At 45.6% G+C, this 27,367-nt stretch overlaps 2 protein-coding genes and 3 pseudogenes across 3 annotated transcripts; 3 read left to right on the top strand and 2 right to left on the bottom strand.

The window, feature by feature from the left end:
• Nucleotides 1-1,610: 1,610 nt before the first annotated feature.
• Nucleotides 1,611-4,516, top strand: LOC136471168 (biotin--protein ligase 2-like). 2 transcript variants are annotated; one of them, XM_066468898.1, is made up of 9 exons: nt 1,611-2,073; nt 2,156-2,217; nt 2,658-2,806; nt 3,080-3,194; nt 3,294-3,449; nt 3,753-3,798; nt 4,087-4,150; nt 4,225-4,301; nt 4,470-4,516. In XM_066468898.1, the coding sequence occupies exons 1-9, from the start codon at nt 1,679-1,681 to the stop codon at nt 4,513-4,515; spliced, it is 1,110 nt and encodes a 369-aa protein (XP_066324995.1). In that variant the 5' UTR covers nt 1,611-1,678; the 3' UTR covers nt 4,516. The 2 variants fall into 2 exon arrangements, with proteins under 2 accessions (XP_066324995.1, XP_066324994.1); XM_066468897.1 differs by having other exon boundaries at nt 1,614-2,073; nt 3,080-3,200.
• Nucleotides 4,517-7,140: 2,624 nt separating this feature from the next.
• Nucleotides 7,141-9,013, top strand: LOC136468601 (protein FAR1-RELATED SEQUENCE 5-like; annotated as a pseudogene).
• Nucleotides 9,014-11,936: 2,923 nt separating this feature from the next.
• LOC136468602 (thiosulfate/3-mercaptopyruvate sulfurtransferase 1, mitochondrial-like) lies at nt 11,937-14,284 on the top strand (annotated as a pseudogene).
• Nucleotides 14,285-15,522: 1,238 nt separating this feature from the next.
• Nucleotides 15,523-16,314, bottom strand: LOC136468603 (uncharacterized; annotated as a pseudogene).
• A 2,446-nt stretch (nt 16,315-18,760) lies between these two features.
• Nucleotides 18,761-21,706, bottom strand: LOC136475795 (pentatricopeptide repeat-containing protein At4g20770-like). The gene is given in 3 exon segments (XM_066473402.1): nt 18,761-20,249; nt 20,251-20,742; nt 20,744-21,706. Coding segments are annotated over 3 exon segments (2,424 nt in total). The 5' UTR covers nt 21,692-21,706; the 3' UTR covers nt 18,761-19,265.
• Nucleotides 21,707-27,367: the final 5,661 nt, after the last annotated feature.

Below are 27,367 nucleotides of genomic sequence, written 5' to 3' on the forward strand. Positions count from 1 at the left end.
AATGACCGATCCATCCGTCCGTCTCTCAAATCGTCGTCGTCGTCCGTCTATGCAATGCATGGGAGCAAGCATGGCCCACATTCGCCTGCCTCATCCGCGCCATGATCCGTCAAACAAACATAACTATGCATGCATTTACTCCATGCGATCAGACCGGGCTCCATCATCAATTCAGGCCCCACATTTCAGTGAAGCAGTTTTTTTCCCTTCAGGTCCACGAACAAGACATGGGCGGATATGGGCCTAGCGCTAGGCGTGGCCCAAAATAACTCTTATATGTACATTTCTAGCCTGGCCCAAGGCGTTGGGCCAAAGTTTCACTCCACCCGGCTCGACACAGACACCCGACTCCTCTGATCCCGTACCGAGCGTCCGACCTGCCGCATCGACTCCGTCTCCTGCTCTCCGCCCGAATCGACTCCGTCTCCAGCTCTCTGTGCGCCGCTTGCCGGTCGTCGACGGCGACTCTCCCCTGCCGCAAGCCTGCGGATTGCCCCTGCCAACTGCCGCGGCGACTCGGCCCCTGGTCCCTGTCGCAGCCTGCGGTCGGCGGTCGGAGGCGCCGGGGGCCTGATCAGCCGCAGCGGCGTAGCCTGCAGCAGTGCAGCCGCACGCCCGCACCGAACGTCTGGTCGTGGCCGACGAGCACCGAGCAGCAAGCCGTTGACCCGGCATCTCCGTCGCGCTGTCTGCTCTCTGTTGTTCGCCTGTTCTGGTCTGGCCTCCAGTGTGGCCTGTCCGCCTCTCTTAGGCTTTTGAGCTCTGGTAACTTGCAGTTCCCTCATCCTCGAATCCATTCCCAGGTTCTTCTCTATCTATAAACTCCATGAACGAGTAATTGATTAAGTCAATAGGGTTGTACAATGAGGAGGATCAAGATATTAAAATCCTCCCCCTGCTCCAATCCCAATTATACCATTAGTGTCAAAAACCCAACTATCTACCAACCAAACATCATTAGTTAGTTATTTTTTAACAACTTTCATGTTTTCATGAATTATATCGCGGATTTAAGTATAAACTTATACATTTATAAGATAGTTTTGTAGTAGACCCGATGGAAGCCTTCGCGCAGGCACCCGACTCCTTTGGAAGTGGCCCTGGGCATCAAAATCGACGAGCTCCGCCACTGGAACAGCTATCATTGGAGTTAGCAGGAACAATAATACGTTTGAAAAAAAAACAGCTCTACACGTAAAACTCTCTAAAACATACTTAAATCGGACCTTTGCTCACACATAAGCCTATTAGAGTAAATTAAAGCTAGGAGAAGCATATATTTTCAGGTTATCTAAGTATATAGTGTGATTTTTAGATGAATTGAAACACTTTACGTCGTCGTGGAAGAAACCTACATGCTCAAGGTTATCTAGGTAAGCGAACAATAAATTGTATATACTGTTCCGGCCCTTTTTACTAGTTATTTAAAAAAACATACTTTCCCTGTCACAAAAGAATATACGTACTTGCGCATAAGTGCTCCATTTCATCACGACTTTGAACTAACGGACCCGATCCAGCCCAATATCTGCAGCATTGGAGCCCACTCTCCCGGCCCACAAGTATCAAGCCTGTGCATGACTCGGAGTCGGGCTCCACAACCCACTTACACTGAAAAAAAAAACCAAGTGACGGAGGAAACAAAGCACACCAAACTACCAAACCAACAGCGACAGCAATGCGGTTCCCCGTGCGCCTCCCGCCGCCATCAACCACCGCGGCCGCGGCCGCTGCCACCGTCGGGGCCGTACTCGCCGCCGTCGCGCTCCACCGCTACCTATCCGCTTCCCGCCACCGCCCACCTGCCCGCGTGTCCATGTCCGCGGCCGCCGGAGCAGCCACCACGCTCGTGGCGTACGGCAAGTCAGCGCAGGAGCAGGAGCTGCTTGCCTCCGCGGCCGGTTCCGTCGCCCTAGGGGAGGGAGAGCCGGACGGTGAGGTCTCCGTCGCGCTCGCCTACGAGGGCGCGGGCTTCGACGCTGCCGTGTACATGAGCGCGCTCCGGGCGCGCCGGTTTGGGAGGTGGATGCTCTGGACGCCCAGGATTGGTTCCACGCAAGACCTCGTCGCGCGGTGAGTGCCCTGGGGATTGGGCTTTCGTTTGGTCTTATCTTATTTTACTGTGCTTTGATTCGGCGTCTGCTCGTGTTCGAAGGAACTTTGCAAAGCTACCGGTGGGCGTTGTGTGCGTTGCCGACGTGCAGTTCAAAGGGAGAGGTGTGTGTGATTAGGAGCTTGCTTGTTGCTGTTAGTGTTTTAGTCCTGATGAATTTGCAACTTTGATTACAAAGCTCTTGAGTTTTATTTCAGGCGAGATTGATGCTCTCTTGTACTTCTGATATCATTGATAAAACTGATGAAACTATCTGCTGAATGCTGTGTAATCTTAAGATTGCTTGAAAAATGCAGTCTGAGTGAACACAAGTAGAATCTTACTGTAGTGTGACACTTTTTTTTTCATCATAACTGTTTTAATTGATTCTACTTTGTTGTGACAATTGAAATTCCCTTGGTTTAACACACTCTTAACTAGTTGACTAAACCAGATCATACATAGCATTTCATTTTTTTCTTTTATCTTTCTAATCAAATATTTTAGTATGTACTAGGTGCTGTTGAGAGGTAACAAATTTAATCTTTGCTCACGAATTATGCAGGCCGTTCAAAGAATGTGTGGGAATCACCACCGGGCTGTCTCATGTTCTCTTTCACATCACAGATGCAGGATGCACGGAAGTTGCCCCTTATGCAATATGTTGTTTGCCTTTCTATTACCGAAGCTATCAAGGAGCTATGCCGTGCCAAGGTTAGGTTATAATTCAGTGTACCCATGTTTGCTGCTTATTGACTGTATATTGTCAGTCCCCTATTTTCATTAGGCTAAAGCGGTAGAGACTTACCGCCTGTGACCGGAAGGTCCCGGGTTCGAGTCGCGGTCTCCTCGCATTGCACAGGCGAGGGTAAGGCTTGCCACTGACACCCTTCCCCAGACCCCGCACAGAGCGGGAGCTCTCTGCACTGGGTACGCCCTTTAACTACCTCAGTTACCATTTCATTCTGCTTTTGTGATAAAACTCAGGGACTACCAGAACTTGATGTGAGGATTAAGTGGCCTAATGATCTCTATCTGAAAGGATTAAAAGTTGGTGGCATTCTATGTACCTCATCTTATGAACCCAAAGTCTACAATATTTGTACGGGTAAAACATGCATTTCCAATTTTGCTGATTCTAAGCATTTAATCTCTTTTTTTTTTCCTTTGACAAGGATGGGATTCCTTTGGTCTTAATCAGGTGTTGGTTTAAATGTTGACAATGCGAAGCCTACCACATGCTTGAATGCTGCACTTCAAGAGGCAAATCCTACATCACCCATATTGAAACGAGAAGACATACTGGCATACTTCTTCAATAAATTCGAAAATCTATTCGAGATCTTCTTGAACCAAGGTACTTTGGATTTCATTTCCCCCCATTTTTGCAGTACATGACCACATGCAGACATGCTCATTGAACCGTGGCTGTTGATGTATATGCAGAGTTGGTTCCTTTCCTGACAATGGATTCAATGATAATTTTGTTTTGCTGTAGAGACCGATTATTTTCCTATAACTGATTTAGATGCTGACAAAACATGTTTTAAACTTAACTGTATTTTTTTTCAACTCTAGCCTACCCCAACTTGCTTGGGACTAAAAGGCTTTGTTGTTGTTGGTAAAGTTGTGTACTTAACATCCTCAAATTCCGCTGCAGGATTTCAGGCTCTTGAGGAGCAATACTATAACTCATGGCTTCATTGGTATGTACTACTGTTTCAATATACATGCTAATTGGACCTTATTATGAAAATTTGCCCTGAACTACATTTACTACCACTTGAATTTTAAATGTTTATTGTAAATATCTGAAGACTGTTTCAATATACATGTTAATTCGACCTTATTATGAAAATTTGCCCTGAACTACATTTACTACCACTTGAATTTTAAATGTTCATTGTAAATATCTGAAGACAGTACTTGCAAGTTATATGGCACGGCATAGCTCCTTTATGTGAAAGAGATTTGCACTTCTTACTGTTATGTAGTGGCCAGAGAGTTGTCGTACAAGATGCACATGAAAGCAAGTCAGGTAGTGTTGTCACCATCCAGGTTAGCACAAAACAGAACTGCTATGGTTGAATTGATATTTCCACTTACCTAATAATGGTTTTAATCGTTTCCAGGGGTTAACACCAACTGGGTACTTATACGCTATTGATGAGGATAACAAAAGCTATGAGTTGCACCCAGATGGCAACAGGTATTGCCCATTATTCCGTTTTTTCATCCATCAATAAGATTTTTGTTGTATATATGATTATACTCAAGTATGTGTACCATATATATGTCCTCAACATGTAATAGTTTGTTCTATCACGAACTATTCTTTGTCAAGAATGGCATTTGACATAGTACCATTTGTTTGCAGCTTTGATTTCTTCACTGGATTGGTGAGGAGAAAGATGGAAGCTTAGGGTATGATTACAATCCATTTGTTTGCAGCTTTGATTTCGTCACTGAATTGGTGAGGATAAAGATGGAAGCTTAGGGTATGAATACAATTGGATATATGGATAGGTTCAACAAACTGTACACATGAATGTAGGCATTTAAGAATGGAATGAGAACATGATTTAAGCATCAGCCCTTCCATCTGTATCGCCTTGTTCTTGGAATAAATAGAAGGAATGCTATTATGACAGTTCTGAACTCCTGCTTTGGGATCTCAAACATTAAAGTGCCCCACCCTTGCGCTTCCATTTGCTACTGGCTACACAGAAACAATTAAGGAGATGATCAACCGCTGACTGAAGCACGGGCATGAGTTCAAATTTCAGGTGAAGAAATCGCAATGACTGAAGACCCTTTTACTTGAATGATTCATAGGAAGAATGCATGAAAACTACCAAGCACATCTGCTCTGTCGCTAGGCGCATAGCTTCTTCGGCAGTGTTTGGGCCTCATATATTTGGCGAACTGTAAGACTGCGATTTTTTTTTTGTGTGAACTGAGTTGGAAATCTGCAAGATTTGTAGCTGTCATGTATGAGTTACAAAGCTGTATTTGTCCAGGTGCTTAACTGGAAGGACATGATATGCATTATCCATGCTGTTGTTGGCTTGTGCTGTCGTCTGCATATGCATCATTGCGTGTGTTTTGTGGGCAAGGCGTCCGTATACCGGTGGTGACGCCACTGATCGATTTGCATAGTTATCACTTTATCAGCACACAGTCCACTCTCGCAGCATCGATCCGAGGCAAATAACCAAGTACTTATTTGCGTGCTAGGACGAAAACGGTATGGATATTTTTCGACTGTATTCGAGACCAAATCTATTTAGCGAGATTCAGATCTGTCCGTATCCGAGTTCGGATATTCAACATCCGATACCGTATCTATATCCGAATACTGAAATCATATATTTTATAATGTCGATATCAAATCGTATTATATCTAGCACGGTTATACCATCCGTATTTGAATATGAATCCGGACTGAAATAGTGATATGCGTTCGTATGCGATCCATCCCTACCTACCTCGGACTCAGATTCGGTGCCTTTGCTCTAGCAAGGCACGGCGTAACTTTCGGACCCTCTATCCACCGTTGAAAGAGAATCCGATGGCTCCCACAAATTTCAGCACATCTTTTAGCTTTTCCCAATGGAAAATGGGCGGGAGCGGGAGCGGGAGCGGCGGCTCATCTGCGCGCGCATTGCGCCTGGCTCCCGGGCGGAGCTCTCTGCCCCACCGCCGAGGCCTCTTCCTCCCCACCCCCTTCTCCTCGCCACCGTCGGAGCAGACCACTGGAGGCCAGTGGCCGCGAGGAGGGCGGTAGCGGGGTGCTTTTCTCTCCGCACGCAGGGCTGTGTGCGTTGCCGTTGCCGCCGCCATCGAGTCTGAAGCCCGCTCCGCTGTCCTGGAGCGCGGATCCGGGACTTGCCGGCGTGGATCTCGCCCCCACGCTGTCGTCGGCAAGGAACACGCAGGTAGGGGTCGCTGCGCCACGGCCCGACCGCCACCGCCGCCGCCACCGGAATCCCACGTCCTCGTGCTTCGATCTGAAGAGCCAAGACGCAGTCGAGGACGAGGAGCACTGAGCAGACCAGCATCCTATGTAGGGACGCCTTCCAGGAGCACTGCAACATCATCGAGGAGGACCATCCTTGTGAGTTGCTTCACAGATTCAGAATAGAGCCCCTTCTTAAGTTTCCAGTCAGATTGTAACAGACCTAATGCTGCTATGAGGCTGTGATGCTATGACATGATTTTGATTGGTTTGAAGGATGCAAGTCTAGCTTAGTCTCTCTGCTATAACACCATTTATTGTCATGAAACTTCAGGACCAAAATCTATAGTAGTCCAGTTACTTTGCATCTATGTGCTATTTATTGTTTACAGTAAATGTTTAGCTTGATAAAAATTACAAATCTGCTATCATGTGCTAGTAATTGTTTGCTGTAAATTTTGTTCTTTGTGACAGAATTTGACAAGGAAAATTGGGTTAGATATTGAAAGGACAATGGCAGAACTTGACAAGGGAACACCTGAAGTTGGTTTGAGGTTTCGAAATCCAGATGAGGCTTGATAGTTTTGAGTGGCATATGGGGGTCGTACAGGCTTTGATGTGAGAAAAAGATATAGAAATTTAAGCAAATTTGATGGCAAGGTGACTTCATGCAGATTTGTTTGTGCCAACGAAGGCCATTGAAGGAAAGTGGAAAGAGAGCATGTGACAAAGTGTTTTAGAGCTGAAACAAGAACCGATTGCAAAGCATGAATGGCAATTACATTGGACCGAGGGGAAGAAAATTATGAAGTCACTGATGTTGTCCTTGAACACAATCACTCCCTTCACTTGCCTAAAACTCGACACTTGATGGCATCACAAAAGAAAATTTCAGAACTACAGGCTTTTGAAATTGAGACTGCCGATGATTCTAGAATTAGGCCAAAAGTTGCCCATGAGTTGGCTATCCGTCAAGTTGGAGGGCCATTTAACCTTAGTTACACTTGTCGTGATCGCAGAAATTATTTACAGAGCAAGAGGCAGAGGGAGTTAGCATTTGGACATGCTGGTAGTATGTTGAAATATTTTCATGACAAGATCTTTGAAAATCCATCATTCCAATATGCTTTGCAAGTGGATTGTGATGAGCATATAACCAACATATTTTGGGCTGATGCCAAAATGATCCTTGATTATGCATATTTTGGTGATGTCGTGACATTTGACACTACTTTTGGCACAAATAAAGAATACCGACCATTTGGTGTCTTTCTTGGGCTCAATCATTTTAGAGAAACCACTATTTTTGGTGCTGCAATTCTCTTTGATGAAACTGAAGACTCATTTACATGGCTCTTTGAGACCTTTCTAGCAGCTCACAATGGCCAGCAGCCTAAAACTATTTATACGGATCAAGATGCAGCTATGGGAAAATCAATAAAGAATGTATTCACTGAATCATATCATGGGCTGTGCACATTTCATATAATGCAAAATGCCATCAAACATTTATCAATGAAGGGCCAAGAAGAAGAAGAGGGTGAGGGTGACCACGAAGATGAAGAACCTCATATTCTCTCTGATTTTAGTGCTTGTATATATGACTATAAAGACAAGGAGGCATTTGAAGAAGCATTTGACATTATGAGAACAAAAGTGCACAAACAAACTTGGTTGGATAGTATCTATAAGGTGAAAGAAAAGTGGACTGAATGTTATATGAGAGATGTTTTTAGTTTGGGAGTGAGAAGCACACAACTAAGTGAGAGTTTCAACAATGCATTGAAGAACCATTTGAAATCAGATTTTGATATTGTTCGATTTTTGAGGCACTTTGAGAGGGCAGTGGAAGACAAAAGAACTAAGGAGCTAGGAATCTGAATTTGAGGCAAGGAAGAACATACCAAGAAGGCTAATGTGCACTCCTATGTTGGTGCAAGCAAGTAAAGTATACACACCAGTTATTTTTAAAGTTTTTCAAACCAAATATGAAAGATCTATGGCTGCATGTACACGAGTATTAGAAGGAGACAACAAATATGCTGTTGCTGTTGGGAGTCTCCGTGATGATCTAAGATTTGAGGCGGAGCACATAGTAGTAGGTGACCTTTTAAATCAGACAGTTTGTTGTAGCTATGGGATGTTCAATAGGGTAGGAATATTATGTGCACATGGTCTGAAAGTTCTTGATTTAATGAATATAAAGATGTTGCCAACACATTACATCTTAAAGAGATGGACTAGAGAAGCGTGCTCAGGAAATATTCAAGATAGGCACGGAAGAAATGTGATAGAAAACCCAAAACTGGAAGCTCAACTTCGATTCAAGTCTCTGTCTCATAAATTCCACAATTTGGCGTATAAAGCCGCCGACTCTCTAGAATGTTGCTTGCTGCTCGACAATGCTCTTGATTGCCTTTGCACACAAGTTGAGGATAAACTTAATTTATCCAGCTGTGCTATGGATGAAAAACCAACAAATGAAGAAGAAAATGTTGACCCAAATGTGAACCAAAGAGATGATTTGCTTAGTGCTGCAAAGCTGAAGAAAAAGGAGGTCCAGTCAAAAAATTCAAAGAGAAAGAGGACTTGGATCGATAAGTTACGACACAAGGGGAAACACATGCAAGCAAAATCTGACATACCACCAAAATCTGCCAACCCAAAGAAAAAAGAAACAAAGGTATGTTGCAAACTTGCAAACCTACATAATGCATGCTGTTGTCATTCCATGGGCTTGGTGACACAGAGCAACCGATATGATCCATGCGTTCCATGCGCTTACTTGCTTGGCACTCGTGTACTAATGCTCTTCCAGCTAAGGAGGCTGGAAAATATGATTTGCAGTGTGAGCCTTGCACAAGTTGTTGCACGTGTGATCGTTAACTAAACTGTTTTGGGTACTACATTATTATAGATAGTATTTGCCATTCTCAACTATGTTGTTCTGACTTACAGATTAAGAGCTTTTTGGTTCCCATATCACGCAATGGACATAGGTGTTGATAACAGATTCATCGATTTCTGCTAGTAGTTCTAGGAGATTGGTTCTGTTATTAGTTAATCGAATGGTTTTACTTGACATTACAACTAATCATGTCTTCCTTTTCTCCCACAGGGAAGCAAGCCCATGGAACGCATGGATCATATCGGTTGCTCTGTGTCACCAAGCCCATGTTCCTCATACCAAGATTATAATGTCATTGGCAGTTTTACTCAGCTCATAACAGCTCCAAGCTTGTGACGAAGAAAACCTTCAGTTCTAGTGTGTATAGGCTGGTTAGATAGCATTTTGGACATGGATAACTATAGTCTTTTAGGGTCTAGTTATAGTCTTTTGTGGCCTAACTGTATATCAAAAATGGCCTATATAATTTCAGTAGAAGCACATGTGCTGGTTCAGTAATAGCACAAGTTGCCAGGGTACACAACCTGAAGGTGCTTTAAATGATTTTGAACTTGTGGACTTATGCTTTGGAAGTGGAGCACACAAATCTCCAGTGTGCTTGATCTGTCTAATAATTACGTGCTTGTGAAAATGGCTTTGTTTGTGTGAAGGTCTGATATATTTTGCCATATTTTGCCATCAGTCAAAGCATAAGGTAAACTGATCATGTTTTCAAGCACCTAGTACTGCATGATGAAAGCCATCAGAGTACAAGGCACAGTACTTGGCAAAATACAATCCATAAATATGAGGAATAGACGAACATGCATACAACTATACAAGTGTGACATCACAACAATTTAACTGTAATCACATACTGCACTGACATTTCAATCTGATTATTCATATCCATGAAGATACATTTCTGAAGGTGGTTGGCTTGTCAAGGAAATCTAAGGTATTCTTTCAGGAGCACATTTGTAGTTGAACCATGATCATGTACACCATTGCATTTTCCCTAGTTCAAGTACTTAGCATGGTCTCTCTGTTCAAGTTACAAAATCACAGTTGTCAAGTCATTCATTTATCGAATTTTGTTCAAAACTAGAAGCACTGTCAAATAGAATAGAACTAAGCATCACTGAACGTCCATTAGCAAGCCACCGAGTTTAATACATCATTGATTAACCTAGGTGGACACCCATCATAGAAGTTTTGACGACAATACGCTATACAACGGCAGAGCCAGTGCACCATTCAGTTAACTGACATGGGCTCAATCAAAAGGTCAGGAACGCAGCCTGAGAGGTATCCAGAAAACTAGTTCGTCAACCACTACTTAGACCCTAACTTGAGCAAAAGACCAAGCCGATTTACCACCAGCAGGTACTCGGCATCAGTTCTTGAACATGATGGCAGCGACGAGGAACGCGATCACTCCAATGAGGCAGTAGACGAGGTACATGAGCTTGCACTTGTCAACAGCTGCGAGAGAAGCCTTCCTGGTGGTAAACCTGATATATGCGCTCGGCAACACGCCTGGTGCGGTTCACCTCCTCCTACAGCTCCACCCTGGCATTGTTGGCCACATCATTGCAGCGGATAGCATCGATTAGAGCTTCATTAGCTGTGGCTTCACAACGCCTGGTGGTTTTGATCTCCTTCCAGAGTTCCTTCAAGCACTCCTGAACCCATTCAGGCTAGGGTTCATCCTACCATTCCACAAACTAGCATTGATCTGCCTCTTCCTGCGTGTCACAATTGTAGTTTCAGTAACTTGGTCAATAGGGACACCATCATGCAGTGACTAGATAAGATGAAAACTACACAATTACAATGAAAAATGATAGAAAGATTGTAGGCAAACCTTCAGTGGGCACCCCAAGAAGCGTCTGCCTGTGTTCTGTCAGCTCGATCATCGCCGGCCACCATGGACACCCCAAGAAGCATGAGGCGTGCCCAACCTAGCAGCCACACTGTCAACCGCACCTTGACCTTGCACGGCACAGCCCGGTGCCACAGCTGCATGTCGTCCCGTGGCCTAGGGCCGCAGCCACTGCGCCCGGGCTCTCAAGACGCTGCCTCCACCAACCAACAAGCAGCAGGGGTGCCACCCAAAACCACCGCTAGATCCACACAATAGGAGGCCGGATCCATGCACAACCATGGATCGAAGCATGAGGACGTGGGATCCGGTGGCGGCAACGGTGATGGCCGGGCCATGGCGCAGTGACCCCTGCCTGCGTGTTCCTTACCAACAACAGCGCGGGGGCGAGATCCACGCCGGAAGGTCCCGGATTGACGCTCCAGGACAGCGGAGCGGGCTTCAGACTCAATGGCAGCGGCGACGGCGGCGCCACAGCCCTGTGTGCGGAGAGAAAAGCACCCCGCTACCGCCCTCCTCGCGGCCACCGGCCTCCAGTGGTCTGCTCCAGCGGCGGCGAGGAGAAGGGGGTGGGAAGGAAGAGGCCTCGGCGGTGGGGCAGAGAGCTCCGCCCGGGAGCCAGGCGCAACACGCGCGCATATGAGCCGCCGCTCCCGCCCATTTCCATTGGGAAAAGCTAAAAGATGTGCTGAAAAATTGTGAGAGCCATCGGATTCTCTTTCAATGATAGATAGAGGGCCGAAAGTTACGCCGTGCCTTCTAGAGGAAAGGCACTGATTCTGAGTCCACCTACCTCACTAGTCCAAACCAGCTCATCTGCTTCGCCCTTCGCCCATCCGCCTCTCTCGCTGCTCCCCTTCCGAATCCCATAGGCTCTACCGCAGGTTCGCAGGAATCCGAATCAATAAGGTCAGCTCCAATCTTAGCCTTAATGGCAGCTTGGTTTATTCTCCCTCTTTTCTTCTTCTTGGAGCGGAGGCTATCCTTTAGCTTGGGAATCTCACCTGCAAGCTTCATTTTTTTTAGCTAATCCAGTCCGGCGACCTAGGTCTCTTGGCTTGCCCGCTTGTCAGTAATGGCGCAGGATGATCCGGTTGTTTCTGCTCAGTGACTGCACGAGCACCTAGGAATGCCTGATGTTAAGGTAAAAAAGAAAGTCATCTATTTTGATTGTTCATATTCAGTTCAGAGATACTTTAATAATGCTTCCTTCATCGAAAAAAAAGTTCAGAGATACTTACTTCTTCTATCCCCTACGTAAGTGGTATGTGGAGAACATAACAGGGTGATTCTCTAGTCAATTTGATCTTACTTCCTCTTATGTATTGTGTTCTTATTACTCTCAAAGGAATTAGAGGGTTAGGGATATATGTGCTTTGTGACAGTTATCAGCTTGTTTTAGGTTTTGAATGCTTCCTGGTACATGCCAGTAGAGAACAGGGATCCATGGGAAGAATATCAGGTTTTAAGCATGATCTGTAACGTGTCTCATCTTCCTTTTTGAGATAATTGTTGGAGCTGAAGTGTTCTGATTATCTTCAGGTGGCACACATCCCTGGTGCGCTATTCTTCGACTTAGATGGCATAGTTGATCAGACAACTGATGTGAGAAATGTTTCTGGATATACTTTGCATCCTCATTTTTTTCATTATTTTAGTTGAAGTAGATAAACAACAATATTTCCTAGGGTTGCGGTGGTTCATACAGCATTTTGCAAATCTCATGTACTTAGATTTTGCCACCAAATGGAGACTTATTCTTTCAATTAGTTTGCACAAGATAGTAGTAATATATGGCTCGACTTTTTTCCTAAAGCATAGTATGTTTACCTATGCTATTATTTCAGTTACCACACATGCTGCCATCAGAAGAGGCTTTTGCAGCAGCAATTTCTGAGCTGGGTATAAAAAACCAGGATAAAGTTATTGTTTATGATGGAAAGGGATTCTTCAGTGCACCTCGTGTTTGGTGGTAAGCAGAAGTCTGTTCCAGTATCCACTTCATCAAAATGATGAAACCAGTAGAAACTTGCTATTCAGTTGTGCTGTTGATATAAAAAGTAATCAAAATTAATGATGACCTTATCAAGGACACTATTTTATTTGTTATAAGAGTGATCTGATTGTTTTACTTAACTAACATGATTTCCTTCGAGATGTTTAGGATGTTTAGAGTGTTTGGACACAATAAAGTCTGGGTATTAGACGATGGTTTACCTCAGTGGCGAGCTTCTGGGTTCAATGTGGAAAATGCCAGCTGATGCAGTTCTGAAATCAAATGCTACAAATAAGGCTGTCGAAAGGGTTTATAATGGTGAACAGGTGAGTTAAAATGATGCTTGTCCATATGATTACTAAACTTTTTTTTTTGCTTATTGGATAATTACATTTTTTTTGTCTGTGCAGACAAATACAATCACATTTCAGACTGAATTTCAGCCTAATCTATTCTGGACACTGGAAAAGGCTAGTAACTTTTTTTACCCTGAAAGTATTAGCCTTGCATGCTTAGACTGAAATATGTATCAGTCTGCAGGTCATATGAACCCTTTTGCTTTCTTTAATTTTACATTGATGCCCCCAAAAATTTGGTGGAACTCCATAAATTTGATCAACTCTGGAGTAATAGGACCAACTCCTGAATTCTATAAATATGATTAACTCAAAAAGGAGCTATGAAGATTATCACTAAGTGAAACATTAATGTTATTCCCATGCAAATTGAGCTGTTTGATTCATGCAACAGGTTGCACATAATGTCACTGCTAAGACTTACCAACAAATAGATGCCAGAGCAAAGGGCAGGTAACATCTCACTCTTTAGTTACACAGACTGTAGCAGCTAGAAGTTCTGATGCTAATTGAATATGATTTGCAAGTACAAACTTAGGTTAGTAAACACAACGCTCCAGTTCAAGCAAGACTCCGCCCTCACTCTGAATTCAAAGGAGTTACATTAAACTGTTAGATGTACAGATAAAAATATATTTCACCATTTGTGAATATGCTAATTCTCAAACTAATTGTTAAAAAGATGCGTTATATGCATTGGCAGCTGATGGCATTTTTTTGTTATTGACCCCTCTTCCTAAGTTACCTGTGGTTTCTTCTTGTTATGAAGAAAATTACCCACATTCAAATTCGCAGATTTGATGGTGTAGCACCAGAACCACGGAAAAGGGTAAGAAGTGGACATATACCAGGAAACATCTGTGTTCCATTCCCTGAGGTTGGTAACTTGGTATGATTCAAAGATTCAGTACATCACATGATAGTTGGATAACCATCAATTGCTATGTCGTTGCAGTGTCCCTGTTTCTGTATCATGCATCAATTGAAGCAGTAATTCTTCACCTGAAATTCAACGTCTCCTTTATTAATGCTCAATCAGGCTTCCTTTTACTTCCTGCATCTGCCTTGTCGTATCTGTGGCTTGCCCTCGAGTATTACAACATATTCTGATCATCAGGGCTAAATCAGGCTTCCTTTTACTTCCTGCATCTGCCTTGTCGTATCTGTGGCCTCGAGTATACCAACATATTCTGATCATCAGGGCTAAATCAGGCTTCCTATATTCTGATCATCAGGGCTAAATCAAAACAGGCCAGCTAGCTGCAGTTGCTTAAGAAACCAGATGATAGGAAACAGACTGAACCGCTTATCAGAATAGCAGCACATATGCAGGAACTCCACCACACCACAATTGCTCTATCAGAAACAATATTCTTTTCAATTGGAGAAGTCCATTCTTTTCAGTTGGAGTAGCAGCACATAAGTAGGAACTCCACCACAATTGCTCTAGCACAAACAATATTCTTTTCAATTGGAGAAAGTCCGTTGATAAATTATAAATATGAACGTAGTGATGCGTAAGCTTCAGCTTTGTTTGGTGTAGACTAAAAGAATACAAGATATAAATGGCATGAACCGAATTCTTGTACAACTACAAAAATTACGACGTGTAGAAGTCCATGGGTTAGTGATCTTGTACATTAGTTTTTTTTTTTTTTTTTTTTTTGATAAGTCGACGGAGGGGGAGAGGATCCCCCACCTGGAATTATATTTTGATTGATTGGCCCCAAAGGCCTAATGTTTGAAAAACATAGTCTCAAGAGCTACATTTATGTTTTACATTGCGTTAACTAAAATGGAGCACCAATCATCCGCAATCTCTCTGTCTTTCTTTGGCAATCGAGCCCTCCACAAGCATGCTTCCGATCTGCAAGCTGCTAGTGCCCCGTTGATTGCAGTTCGATCATTCCTGAAGACAGTGTTGTTTCTTCTTTTCCAAATGTGCCAACAGCATAGGAGCAGGAACGTTCCGAAGTGTTTGCCTGGGACATGGTTGGGCGGAGCAATTTCCTGCAGCTTCTGCACCGTCCATTCGACGCCGGTTTGAATGTGGACAGCGTCCCAAAACTGCCTTGCAGCTATACAGCCAAAGATCATCTTGTACATTAGTTGATTTTAGATTCTCATCTTTGGATAGAATTTCTCATTACAGGACATCATCGGCTTCCAAATGAGAACTCTGCCATTGATACACAGCAACCAGGATGCAGAATAATACGGGCATTCAACGAGGACGCAGAATAATAGTGATTGGTTTAAAGTATGCGTGCTAGATTCAATTCTTAAACAATGCTCTAGTTTTCACTTAGATATATTTGCTTTGAATTTATCATTAACGACTAAGTCACTAAACCAACCTTCCACATTGCTCCATTCCAGTTCAGAACCAATGTAACAACTCGAGTCAAGGTAAACCAGGTAGCAAACACATCACATGATCAAAACACGTGTCAAGGTAAACCAGGTAGCAAGGTAAACCAGGTAGCAAACACATCACATGATCTTGCACGCAGGAGACGCCGCCTCCTCGCAGTCGCAGGTGATCTTTGGGTACTGCCCCAACGGAAGCTCCCTGTAGTAGCCCGCCGGTGGGTGGTTGACGAACGTGCACGCCTGGCAACCACAGTAGCCGCAGCCGTAGCACTGTAGCCCCCACACCTGCAGATGCCGCAGCAGCACGCCGGAGCAAGGGCCGCCAGCACGCCGGACGGATTTGGCAGCATGGCTGGTCGCTGTGGTGTGAGTCCTCAGTTCCGCCGCCACGAGCTGGATGTCCCTGATCAGCCAGCCCGCCTTGCGCCGGAGCTTGCAGGGGAGCAACAGCGGGTCGAAGGCCGGCGCCCGAGATCGTCACCGTCCCGGACACCTCGTCATAGGAAATCGCCCAGGATGTCCTCGATTTCTGCCAACACGTACGCAATATGGAATTAAACCGTACAGCATCCCGAATCCCGATCACAAGGTCTGGACGACAGTATGGATTCTGAATCGAGAGGCAAGTGGTTATTACTACCTTGGAGCTTGCACACAGTCTTCCGGATCTTGGTGGTGAAGCAGCGGCAGCAGCCATGGTTGAGTGTGACGACCAGCGTGGACACCTGCATGATGACACTATAAATTACTCTGCGTATATTGATGCAAAACCAAAATCACTGGAAATACAGACGATCATCAAAGTAGATAAACACACACAGGCAGGGAGACGGTCAACAGGCAACAACCAGAAACGCATAGATCAGCAGTGTACATACTTGAGGGTATGAGCTTTAATTTTGACATATCGGAGCAACAAATAATTAAGTAGCAGCAGTGTACATACTTCAGAATTGCAGTAGTGTACACACTTTTTTTTGGGGGAATAGTAGTGTACACACTTCAAATTGGCATTAGTGTACATAATGCTGCAGAGTCTTCATGTTTCTTTGCATAATGAAGGGTGGCTTTAAGATGGCATTGTCCATTGGTCGACTAGCATCAAACTCTTCCTGATTAGTATTTTTTTATTCAGGTTCAATTTCCATCTCACGGTTTTAGATGTTGCTCCTCTTCTTGATCTCTGAAAACTTAGAAAAGCCCTTTCAGAAGTTATATCTGAGTAGACTTGCTGAAACATGAAGAAAGATGCACACGAAGAGATGAGAACCAAACTGTTAGAACAATACAATGATGAGTTGATTTGATCATGACGATTATTTGCCCAGAAACGATGCTACCTGCAATGGTCATAACCAACATTAGCATCTTGAGCCTTGACAGTTGACACAACTAGTGTCTGCTATAAACCAGACAAGTAGCTAATTCTTTCTTTAAACCTGAACCAAGAAGATTACCCTTGGTTTTCAATTTTTGATAGCAAAATCATGGCTTCAATCTTAGCAAAAATTAATCAATCAGACTTACTCTCTGAGATGTTGGCAAAATTCAACAAATCTAAATTGTAACAAGTTCAAAAGAGAATCAACGATTGTACAAATAAGGAAACTCACATGAATTGGGCAGCAGCATCTTGCCATCGCCATTACAAATGGCTTTCTCAATCATAAAAAGGCAACGACCTTTCTTATTTCATTAGTGTTGAAGCTACAATTGCTATCTGTTAAAAAAAAATGCAGACAGCAGTGTTGCTTCTGATATGCCTGTGCCTCTGTTAGCAAAATTGAAATGGAGAAATGTAATATTGGCCAAGCTTTTGTTTACTCAATGTAATCAGACCTAGCTTGTATGCTTTCCAAATATATGCAAAGAAACATCTCGAATGCAATTACGAAAGGTGTTGCAACAATCGAATGACAGGGTGCCCCCTTTGGCACACCTTTGGGCTCCGTGAATGTTATTGTTTGATGAAATATGACTGAAGGAAAAATCAAGGAGATTACAACAACAACAACAAAGCCTTTAAGTCCCAAACAAGTTGGGGTAGGCTAGAGTTGAAACCCAACAGAAGCAATCAAGGTTCAGGCACGTGAATAGCTGTTTTCCAAGCACTCCTATCTAAGGCTAAGTCTTTGAGTATATTCCATCCTTTCAAGTCTCCTTTTATTGCCTCTACCCAAGTCAACTTCGGTCTTCCTCTGCCTCTCTTCACGTTACTATCCTGGCTTAGGATTCCACTACGCACCGGTGCCTCTGGAGGTCTCCGTTGGACATGTCCAAAATCAAGGAGATTCACCACAGTTAAAATATATGTTGTATTATGATATTCTAAGGACAAGTTTGAACACCTTAAAAACAGTATGTAGATTTGATCACAGTAAACTATACTCTCAAGTTGAAATTGACAGAACCACAGAGCTGGAGAAAACAGAAGAAATTTTTATGGTGTCATATTTTGAGGAATGGCAATGACTGAATGTAAGATCTGAAGATTTAAGGTTGAAGCTGACATTTCCGGAAGATTGTACCCTTGCTGAAAATCTCAAGGTTTGTAGGCAGGACTCAATTCTTACCTTTACTATAGTAATTGTCGCAATGCTAAAGTTAGTATATTTAAGAGGCTGCCTGAACTTGACAGAAAAGGCAAATATGGTACCCTCTTTGCACACACCCGAGAAATTGTGACCAAGCTAATCCAAAACATGTGAGTGAACAAGATGTCTCTAAATCATAAATAGTGAGTATCAAAGACATTGCACACATTGGTAGCCACCCCACAGTTGCAATGAGATCAGTGTGTTTGAGACATCCAAAAAAAAAAGACAAGCATTGATATGGCATATACGTGAAGACTTCCTTACTTCTGCAGTTTAGTTTTGTTAGCACTACATGTTTAGCTTTCTTATATCTGGATCCTGGATCGATAAGATTATGGGCCATCTTTTTCGTGACTTCATCACCGATACTGTATGAAAAAAGTTCTCTTCGCAAAACCAGTCTTCTAACAAAGATGCATCAAAGAGAACATTTTTCAAACAGTACCTGTACCAATGCCTAAGAGTCCGCCGCCGCGTCTTGCGCTCCTGGCCGCCGCGCCGCAACCGCAGCAGCCGTGCCTTGCGTGAGGCCGTCGTGCCGCCGCAGCAGTGCCTCACGCGAACGCCGCTGCGCCGCCGCAGCACCTTGCCACAGCCGTCGCGCCATCAGTCGTAGCCGCGCTTGGAGGAGAATTCCTAAGATCACTCTCCAGTACACATGTTGTAAATTGTAATCAAAAGACATCATCTGTTAAGATTCCTAAGAACATATAGTACAATTAGTATTACCTTTTTCTCCCATTCTACATTTAAAAAAGCAATAACATTTTCATCCATTGATCCATCTGGATAGAAATTTACACATAATGGTGCATGGAGCCAGGAATTGGTATGAGCTTCCACATGCCATGGCTCATCACACCTTTTGCAGAATATGACGAAATGAACTAAGCAATCCAGCATGGAATTGTCTTTGCACCTAATCTTCAATGCGCATTCCTGCATTTCACACTTTCCTCCCAAACGTTCAGACCACGCCTAATTTGCAGTAATGCTTGAAGCTAAAACAAGAGTGAAACCTGAGGCTCCCAAGTAAATTGCACCAGAGTGAGCCTGCTGGATTCAGCTAATATTGGCTTAAGATTTCTGTGAATATGGTAGCAGCAGCATCAGATTCCAAATCATCCAGCACAGGTTTCGCGTAGGTGCACTTGTGTCATCCCAGAAGTGTCCTCGTTATCACTGAACATTGTGGGTTCTCCAACATTCGATCCAAGATCATCAGCTACCATAAAGGCACGAGCACCATCCTTGTGATTCACCCAGCTGTATCCACGGCCTTTCACAACACCACGACTACTCATCAGTGCCCTAACGGCTGAGGCATCACCATGTCGACCCAAGGTAGCATATATGTTTGATAGAAGCACATAAGATGATGGATTCTTTGGATCAAGGCGGAACAGATGCTTGGCAGCAAATTCCCCCAACTCAGCATTGTGATGTACAACACATGCAGCTAGAAGAACTTCCCACAGTATAGGATCATCCTTGTATGGCATTTTATCTATCACAGCCTCAATTTCAGCAAAACGGCCAACCCGCCCCAGTGCATCTATAAGGCATGTATAATGCTCAACTAATGGTGTAATCCCATAGTTGCTCTCCATGGAATTAAAGAATGTAATCGCTTCATCAACGAGCCCAGAGTGACTGCATCCTGTCAGGACAGCAATGAAAGTCACACTGTCAGGCTTCTGTTTTGTGGTTAGCATGTACTCAAACAATTCCACAGCTTTCTCTCCAAAACCATTCTGAGCATATCCATGGATCATCTCATTCCATGCCACTATGTTCTTCATAATCATGCAGTTGAAGAAAAGGCGTGCATCATCCATGTTGCCACACTTAGCATACATGTCGATCAGGGAACTGCCAACATAGACATTCTGATCATAACCATCCTTCAGAACCTGAGCATGTATCTGCCTACCTTGAGGTATGCATGACAATTTAGCATATGAATTGATCATACTAGCATAAGAGGATTCTGTGGGGAACATTCCATTTTCCCGCATCTGCTTGAAGAAATTGAAGGCCTCTTCATTCAAAGAATGGATAGCCAAACCTGAGATCATGGAATTCCAACATACCACGTCTCTCTCAGGTCATCATGTTGAAAATGATCTGTGAGACGCCAACCTGACCACATTTTGAATACATATCAATCAAACCACTCGCAACAAACATGTCATTATGAAGCAATAGTCTTACTGAAGCAGAATGCACTTGCTTGCCCAGTTCCAAAATTCCTAATCTAGAGCATGAACTGAGGATCACAGCCAAAGTTGTCCGGTCAGGTTGCACATTTTGATGTTGCATTCTCCAAAACAACTCGATTGTGTCTTGATGCAGTTCCTCCTGGCTGTAGCCGGATAAAAGGGTGTTCCACGTAGTCACAGTTGGCTTTGATATCTTGTCAAACATTGCACGAGCAGATGGAACATCCCTTGCCTTAATACAAGAAGCAAGCATGTTACTGTAAGTTACCTCATTGGGCTCAAAACCTGACTCTTGCATAAAGTCCAGTACTTCCAAGGCCCTCTCATAGCAACCCAATTGACCATATCCAGTTATAAGAATGTTCCAAGAAACAACTACTGACACTGGACATCGACTCAAAGACTTTCATGGCCTCGTCCATCTTCATGCCCTTTGCATACATATCAATCAACGAGTTCCCCAAATGTTGGTCCGATCCAAAACCTTTTCTGACAACCAATGCATGAATGGACTGTGCAAGCCGGATTGCACGAGCGACATTGTAGTCACCAGCGCAGGCCTGCGCACACGCGCCCAGAACACTGGAGACAGCTACCGGATCAACACGAATCCCGCTCCTGCTCATCCGCGCGAACAGCCTGAGGGCATCGTCGACGGCCCCGCTCTGCGCTAGCCCGCCCATCATCGCCGTGAACGAAACCTCGTTCGGGCTAGCCATCCCGTCGAACAGCCTGACCGCGTCGGCGATGCTCCCGCACTTTGTGTACATGCCGAGAAGCCCGTTCTCGACGAACTGGTTCCCGTCGAGCCCGACCTTGACGGCGAGCCCATGGCAGCGCCTCCCGTCATCGAGCGCGGCCACGGCGCCGCACGCGCTGAGCACGCTGGCGAGCGTGAAGTTCGTCGGCTCGAGGCCCTCCTGCAGCATCCCCTGGTACATCTCCAGCGCTTCCCCCGGGGAATCCGACCGCGCGACGGCGGCGATGACGGTGTTCCAGGAGACGGCGTTCCGGTCGGGCATTTGGCCGAGCAGGTCCCTGGCGGCGGCGAGGTCCCCCGCGCGGCAGGCAGCCGAGATGGCAGCGTTGTAGGAGTAGACGTTGGGGCGGGGCAGCGCGCGGAAGGCGCGGAGCGCGTGGCATGGCAGGCCCGAGAGGGAGTAGAGATCGACGAGGCGGTTGAGGAGGAAAGTGTCGGCGGCGAGGCCGGCGGCGAGGACGCGCGCGTGCGCGGCCTTGGCGTGGGCGCGGCTGGGCTTGGGGCCGCCGCTACGCTTGATGCAGGCCTGGAGCACGGCAGCGAGTTGGGCCGCTAGGTTGGCCATCACGGCGAGAAGCGTGAGGAGTGGTCCGTTGATATGCTTTGATCAATTCGTGTCTGGGCGGCAGTATTAACGTTTAGTGTGGACCGACCGCAGTACTGCACGGCCGTCACAATTGCTCTGTTTAGTAAGCGTTTTTCTAAGCTGTACAAGTAGAGAGAAAAAATAGTTAGGATAAAATGATTTAACCTAATTTTTGTGTTTTAGTACAAACTAGTAAATATACTTATGCGCCGCAACGTGAACAAAATAATCAATTCTAATTCTAATAACAACATATAATTATGTAAACCACTTTTGTCAAAAAAATATCAAAATTGATTTTCTTTTAGATGGCAAACGGGATCCGAAATCAAAATTCGTCATGGAACCATGAGACATTTTAAGAGGTCAGCATTAACTTAAATTGAGTTATTATCATAAAATAACTATTCAAATTATGCGTCATTTTGAGCAACAAACACTAAAAGGAGCTCTTCATAAGGGAAGTACACTAATACATTGTTAAAACTAGTAGACACACGCGTGACCTGCACACGCATGTATGTATAAAAAAATTCTTCATAACCGTGCACTAACAATAAGACTTTAATTTTGAAAACTCCTCCTGTATCATATATAAAGTATATTTTTATCCGTACATATGGTACATGATAGCACGACAACATATATTAATACAAAAATCATAATTGTTGAAATTTGGTTGTGTTGTGAGATTTGTATGACTTTATTTTTATCCATATATTTGTCTGTCTCACTGTCCTTGGTCCTCTTTCTCCTCTCTGAATCTCCCTCTCATCCCAAGTAATCTAGTATATGCATGTATACCATAAAGAATCCTACTAATAATACTTGATTTATTCATTAATCTTTTAAGTTGAGTCAAAATCTAGCTTGCATCATCGACACGTATGAAAACTTAGATCTAGTCTTATGAACGCTTGTTACATCGAGATGGCGGACTAGAGAGGGGATATGAATAATCATTTATGACCTTAATCGCATCGGTTAACCGAAACAAATGTAAAATTAAACTAGTTCGGTCTAGCCTTGACTACACCCCTCTATTTAAATCACAGATTAAAGAATCTTACAAAAGATCCTAGGCAAGGTATATCTAAGGTGCTGAACTAGTGGGAGCTACAATTCTAATTAGAAGGTTTCACAAACCTATGCAACTACACAAGAGCCCGACACGATTAACGAAGATCTACAAGGGAGAAGCAAGGACGTGTCGATGTTTAGGGTTTGAAATAGGAAGGACACATTGAATCATGCATTTTGTCAAACACGTTGAGGGCATAAATCTTAGGGGAGGAACCTACTGTTATTGCTGAACCTGTGTACACCGGGAAGGTCTACTAAGAAAGACAAGGAGGTTTGCCAGAAAAGGAGTACATGATTGCCAGAGCTAGTGCAGGCCAATGCCCGCAACGACGGCGAGCATAGATACACACAGGCGACTATGGGTGCACGACTGCACACTGGGAGGCAAGCACAAGCGCGAGGGAGTGGTGGCTATGAAGGAGAGCGGCGGTGCAGGACGCTGTGGCAGCTGTGGGTTTGGCGGTGGCACAACGAGAGCGGTGGTGGCGCTTAGGGTTAGCTCATGCAGCGGCGTCTTTGAGAGAGAGAACACGTGCTGGAAAAGGGAAAGGGAAAGGGGAAGATGAGGAGAGAGGGCCCACACACCAGAGTTAAATGAAGAACAAATGTCACCATTCCTAAAAGCACCAGAAAAAGTTCGATGAAGGGGACAAGCACAACAATAGAGAAAGCCATCTAAGCACCCAACATATACAGAATGCATTCAAACGCATCGAAGAAATCTGGGCCGAGGCAAATGACCCCCACCGGAAAAGGGTTAGCATTGTACAAGGTATATAGTATGCTCCAAGCAACACTAGAAAAGTCATGTCGGGGTTATGACCACGGGGTGTCCCAAGGCACCGATTAGTTAGTAGGCCACGTGGCCTGCAATACAGCATCCAACGAAGGCCCGAACGATCGAGGCCTAGCGAAAGCCAAGCGGACCGGGCCAGCCACCAAGGCTGGTGTCATCCCCGACCTCTTCCACCTGCCTTAGTACATGACACTCGCAAGATGCACGGCCTCTCCCCATCACGACCCCCAGAAGGGATAGGGGGAGGTCGAGCGTAGCTAGGCGCATCTGCTCTGACAAGAGCAAGCATGTCGCGCTGACCCCACAAGGACCGAGGGGATAGCAGTCACCTCGGCCCAGTCAGACACCATCCTTGTGCCATGCCGCACTGACGAGACAACACCTGCACCACGATGGTAATGGGTACGATAGCCACCGTCCAAATACAGACCGATTAGACGCTTGTACGATCCCATCCAATGACAAGGGACTCGACGAAAAGGCCATCTAGACTGGTAGAGCGCCCTGACCCCGATGATCGAGGTCGTGGCTCTCAGTCCCATAAAGCCACCGGGTGAACGATGACCCAGGGCAGTTACCTACTTCGGGTACGACGCCCCTATGGACTAGGAGCGATGACAAGGGTACGGAAGCCAAGTTAGCTAGGACCTCCCTCAGGCTCTCGATCCTTTGGTCGGGAGAACCCCCTCTTTGTACAAACCCTAGCCCTAAACTCTAAATAAGGACCACCTGGGCAACACGGTTCACATCCTCTACCATTCCATTCATTCACCATTGTAGTAGGGCTCCTAGAGCTTCTCTTCGGGCAGCCCTTTGCCTAGCGTAGGACCTTCCATCTCTTCCACCATTCTTGCACCCCCCATTATAACAACTTCAGAGCATTCAAGCAAGGAACATGCACTCGATCATCTCTAAGACTGGACGTAGGGCTCTAGCCTGAACCAGTATAAATTCTTGTATCTATTAGATGCTACCATCGTCTTCCTAGAGCAGCACGGCAATCGTATAAGTTTACTAGTCCAGTTTACAAAATACCAACAGTTGGCATGCTAGGTAGGGGACAGTCGCACACTATTGTTTGTTGAGAAGGAAGCGATGGCTCCTCGCACTGCCGGTGGACTCGCTGGTGGAATGGCCCTCGACAGCCACATCCACCACAAAAACTATGAGTTCACCAGCATCAAAGGGCCAGCACTCGTGGCCGCCTGAGGCTACGACCCAAACCTCTGCCATAGAGATCCGGGACATGTAGCTCGTAGCGGACACACTCTTGAAACTGCCCTCAAGGGCTGCATCCCAGAGTGCACCCACGTGAGGGGCCTAATGCCCTCTCTCGTTACTAGCCATAACCGAGGCTTCCACCCGAGAAGCCAGACGGCCGAGGCTCACGGTGATCTCACCTAAGGAATGGCCCGCGGTGGCCACATCCTTTTAGGGAACCACGAGATCTCCCGAACCAATGGGACAACACCCGTCATCCGCTCATACCCTATCCAAAACTGGACCCTACGATAGAATCACGCCCCGGGCAGCGTCACCGCCAGCGAAATGCAACGAACCATGATGCGCACGAACGACAAAACTACTCGCCACCACACGGCGTTGTCATTAGTGGTCAAGCGGCTAGCCAGCATCGGGTCACACAAGGTCAGGCCTAGGACCAGGATCTAATCCTACATGGCGGGCAAGTCGTACAACTTGACTCTATGGGCTGCCACCTATTGCATGGAGGTGCGTGCATCAGAGGAAGCGGGCTCCCTGAGCATGCCACAACGAGTGGATCGGACCATGCTATGTTCGAGGCCAGCCCTCGTAGCAATAGGTCACGACAGCACCATGTTGGGAGCGCCAACCACTCACGGAGCCTGAGATGCAGCGACAGCGACGTCATCGTGCCAGGAGGACTCAAGCACCAGTAGGCACGAGCCCTCTTGGTCGGAAGCTACAATAAGCCGGACGCAAAGAGGCCATCCTCGGGGGCTCGCGGGCCCATCGAGGATATCGAGCCAGCAAGGAACAACCCAAGGCTTCCTAAGGGGTCAATCCTCACCAGCTGCGACCGCTCAGAGCGGTGGAGAAGCGACCTCATCGTCTTACGGCCTAGGGACCATGACAGCTCTAGCGCAAGTAAGCATTCGGGGACTCATAGCACCTCGAGCAGCAACTCCACCACGAATAGACGCTCAAGGGCTCAACACGCCCCAAGTTATGACAACTAGATCCGCAACGTCTTCCAACACATCGGTCAATGACGTTATCTCTGGCTCTAGCCACTCTACCCAAACACGTCCACTTACACGTATAGGCGCACCCTTAGCTCCATAACACGGCAACCAACCCATGGAGCGAGCTATGGAACGGCATGCCCACACACCTTGCCTTGAAACCGCTTAGGTTCTCGAGCAACCTGATCCAACTCATGCTAGCAGCCGGACACGAGAGCATGTATGCATGATCCACGACGTAGCACTGCTTGTCACCATCCTAGCGACCCCATCCCAAGCGCCTTACAACCGCTCCCAGCGCCATGATGAGCCGGTGACCCATGTCTTGACCTCATGATCAGGTTGCCTCGGCCGACCCAATAGACTAGCTCCTAGGCGAGGCCAGGCACCTATGCGTGAGCCGGAGAGGAAATGGGAAACCCGCTCGTTTGGGTCTAGAGGAGCGAAGGGAAAGAGAACTAACATTGACCTCTCGCTTTCTTCTCGCATCATGTCGGATCTGCTATCACCCCTCACCACTCTATTGCTCCAATGGACCATGCACATTTTTATCCTCATGGGCTAGCCCCTAGGGTAAAAAAACACATCCACAAGCGTAGGACCGCGGGGGAGAAGCACATTCCATCTTGAATGGAAAGCGAGCGAAAGAACGATGACATGACAAGTGAATACGTCGATCGCACGTTATGTGTGAAGAGCCTAGACATCGTCCATTGCCAAATGAGAGACTTGCTTCGAGCCCCTCTGTGCGTACTCGCGACAAGACAAAACAGCGAGCTGTTCCCCGACACCTCGACCGTGGTGTTGGGCCACACAATGTTCGACCCTGTGGACCAAACCCTAGGCTAGAACTCACACCCGAAGGTCACAAGGCTAAGGGAAAAGATCCCGAGCAACGAGCTCGATGAGGGCCAAACTGGCAAGACTGACTCACCTGCGGAGCACTCGAGCTTGCTCGAACGACCGTGGTAGGCGCATCATCTGGCTAAACGAAACCGTCGAAAACTCCCTGAGGCCCCATGAAAGGTCCTTGTTTGGTTTTGGTAATTGAGTAATAACTTAGGTGGACTAATTGTATTTATGTGAGATACATAGGTGATTAGTCCACAGGTACATGTGTGTGAGCAACATATGCCATGAAGGTGAAAATGGCTTGGAGATGTTGCAAAGCTCACACATGTGATGATGAAGGAACTTAAATGCACATGAGACATGACATTGAGTCATGTGATCAAGGTGGAGAAGATCAAGACAAGACTTGGCTTGATGGACCGGTTGCAAGCGTGAAGGGCAAGTCGAAGGCTTTGGAGTGATGGACCATGTGGCGGTGAAGCTTGAGCAAGACTTGGCGTCGATGGACGATGGCAACGGTGAAGAGCAAGTAAAGTCAAGATCGATGAACCAATATGATCATGTGATGATATGAAGTGGATCATATCATTGTTGATCGTGTTGGTGCATGTGTTGCATCGATATTGGAGGAGATGGAATGGAATGCGCAAGGCAAAGGTATAACCTAGGGTATTTCATTTCACCGGTCATAGGTGTGTA

This window comes from Miscanthus floridulus, chromosome 8 (assembly GCF_019320115.1).
Source record: "Miscanthus floridulus cultivar M001 chromosome 8, ASM1932011v1, whole genome shotgun sequence".
NCBI lineage: Eukaryota > Viridiplantae > Streptophyta > Magnoliopsida > Poales > Poaceae > Miscanthus > Miscanthus floridulus.

Coding starts and splice junctions, on each gene's coding strand:
- LOC136471168 (XM_066468897.1), top strand. CDS start 1,679: ATGCGGTTCCCCGTGCGCCTCCCGCCGCCATCAACCACCGCGGCCGCG. Junction 2,218..2,657: donor CGTGCAGTTCAAAGGGAGAG/GTGTGTGTGATT, acceptor CGAATTATGCAG/GCCGTTCAAAGAATGTGTGG. Junction 3,450..3,752: donor CGAGATCTTCTTGAACCAAG/GTACTTTGGATT, acceptor ATTCCGCTGCAG/GATTTCAGGCTCTTGAGGAG.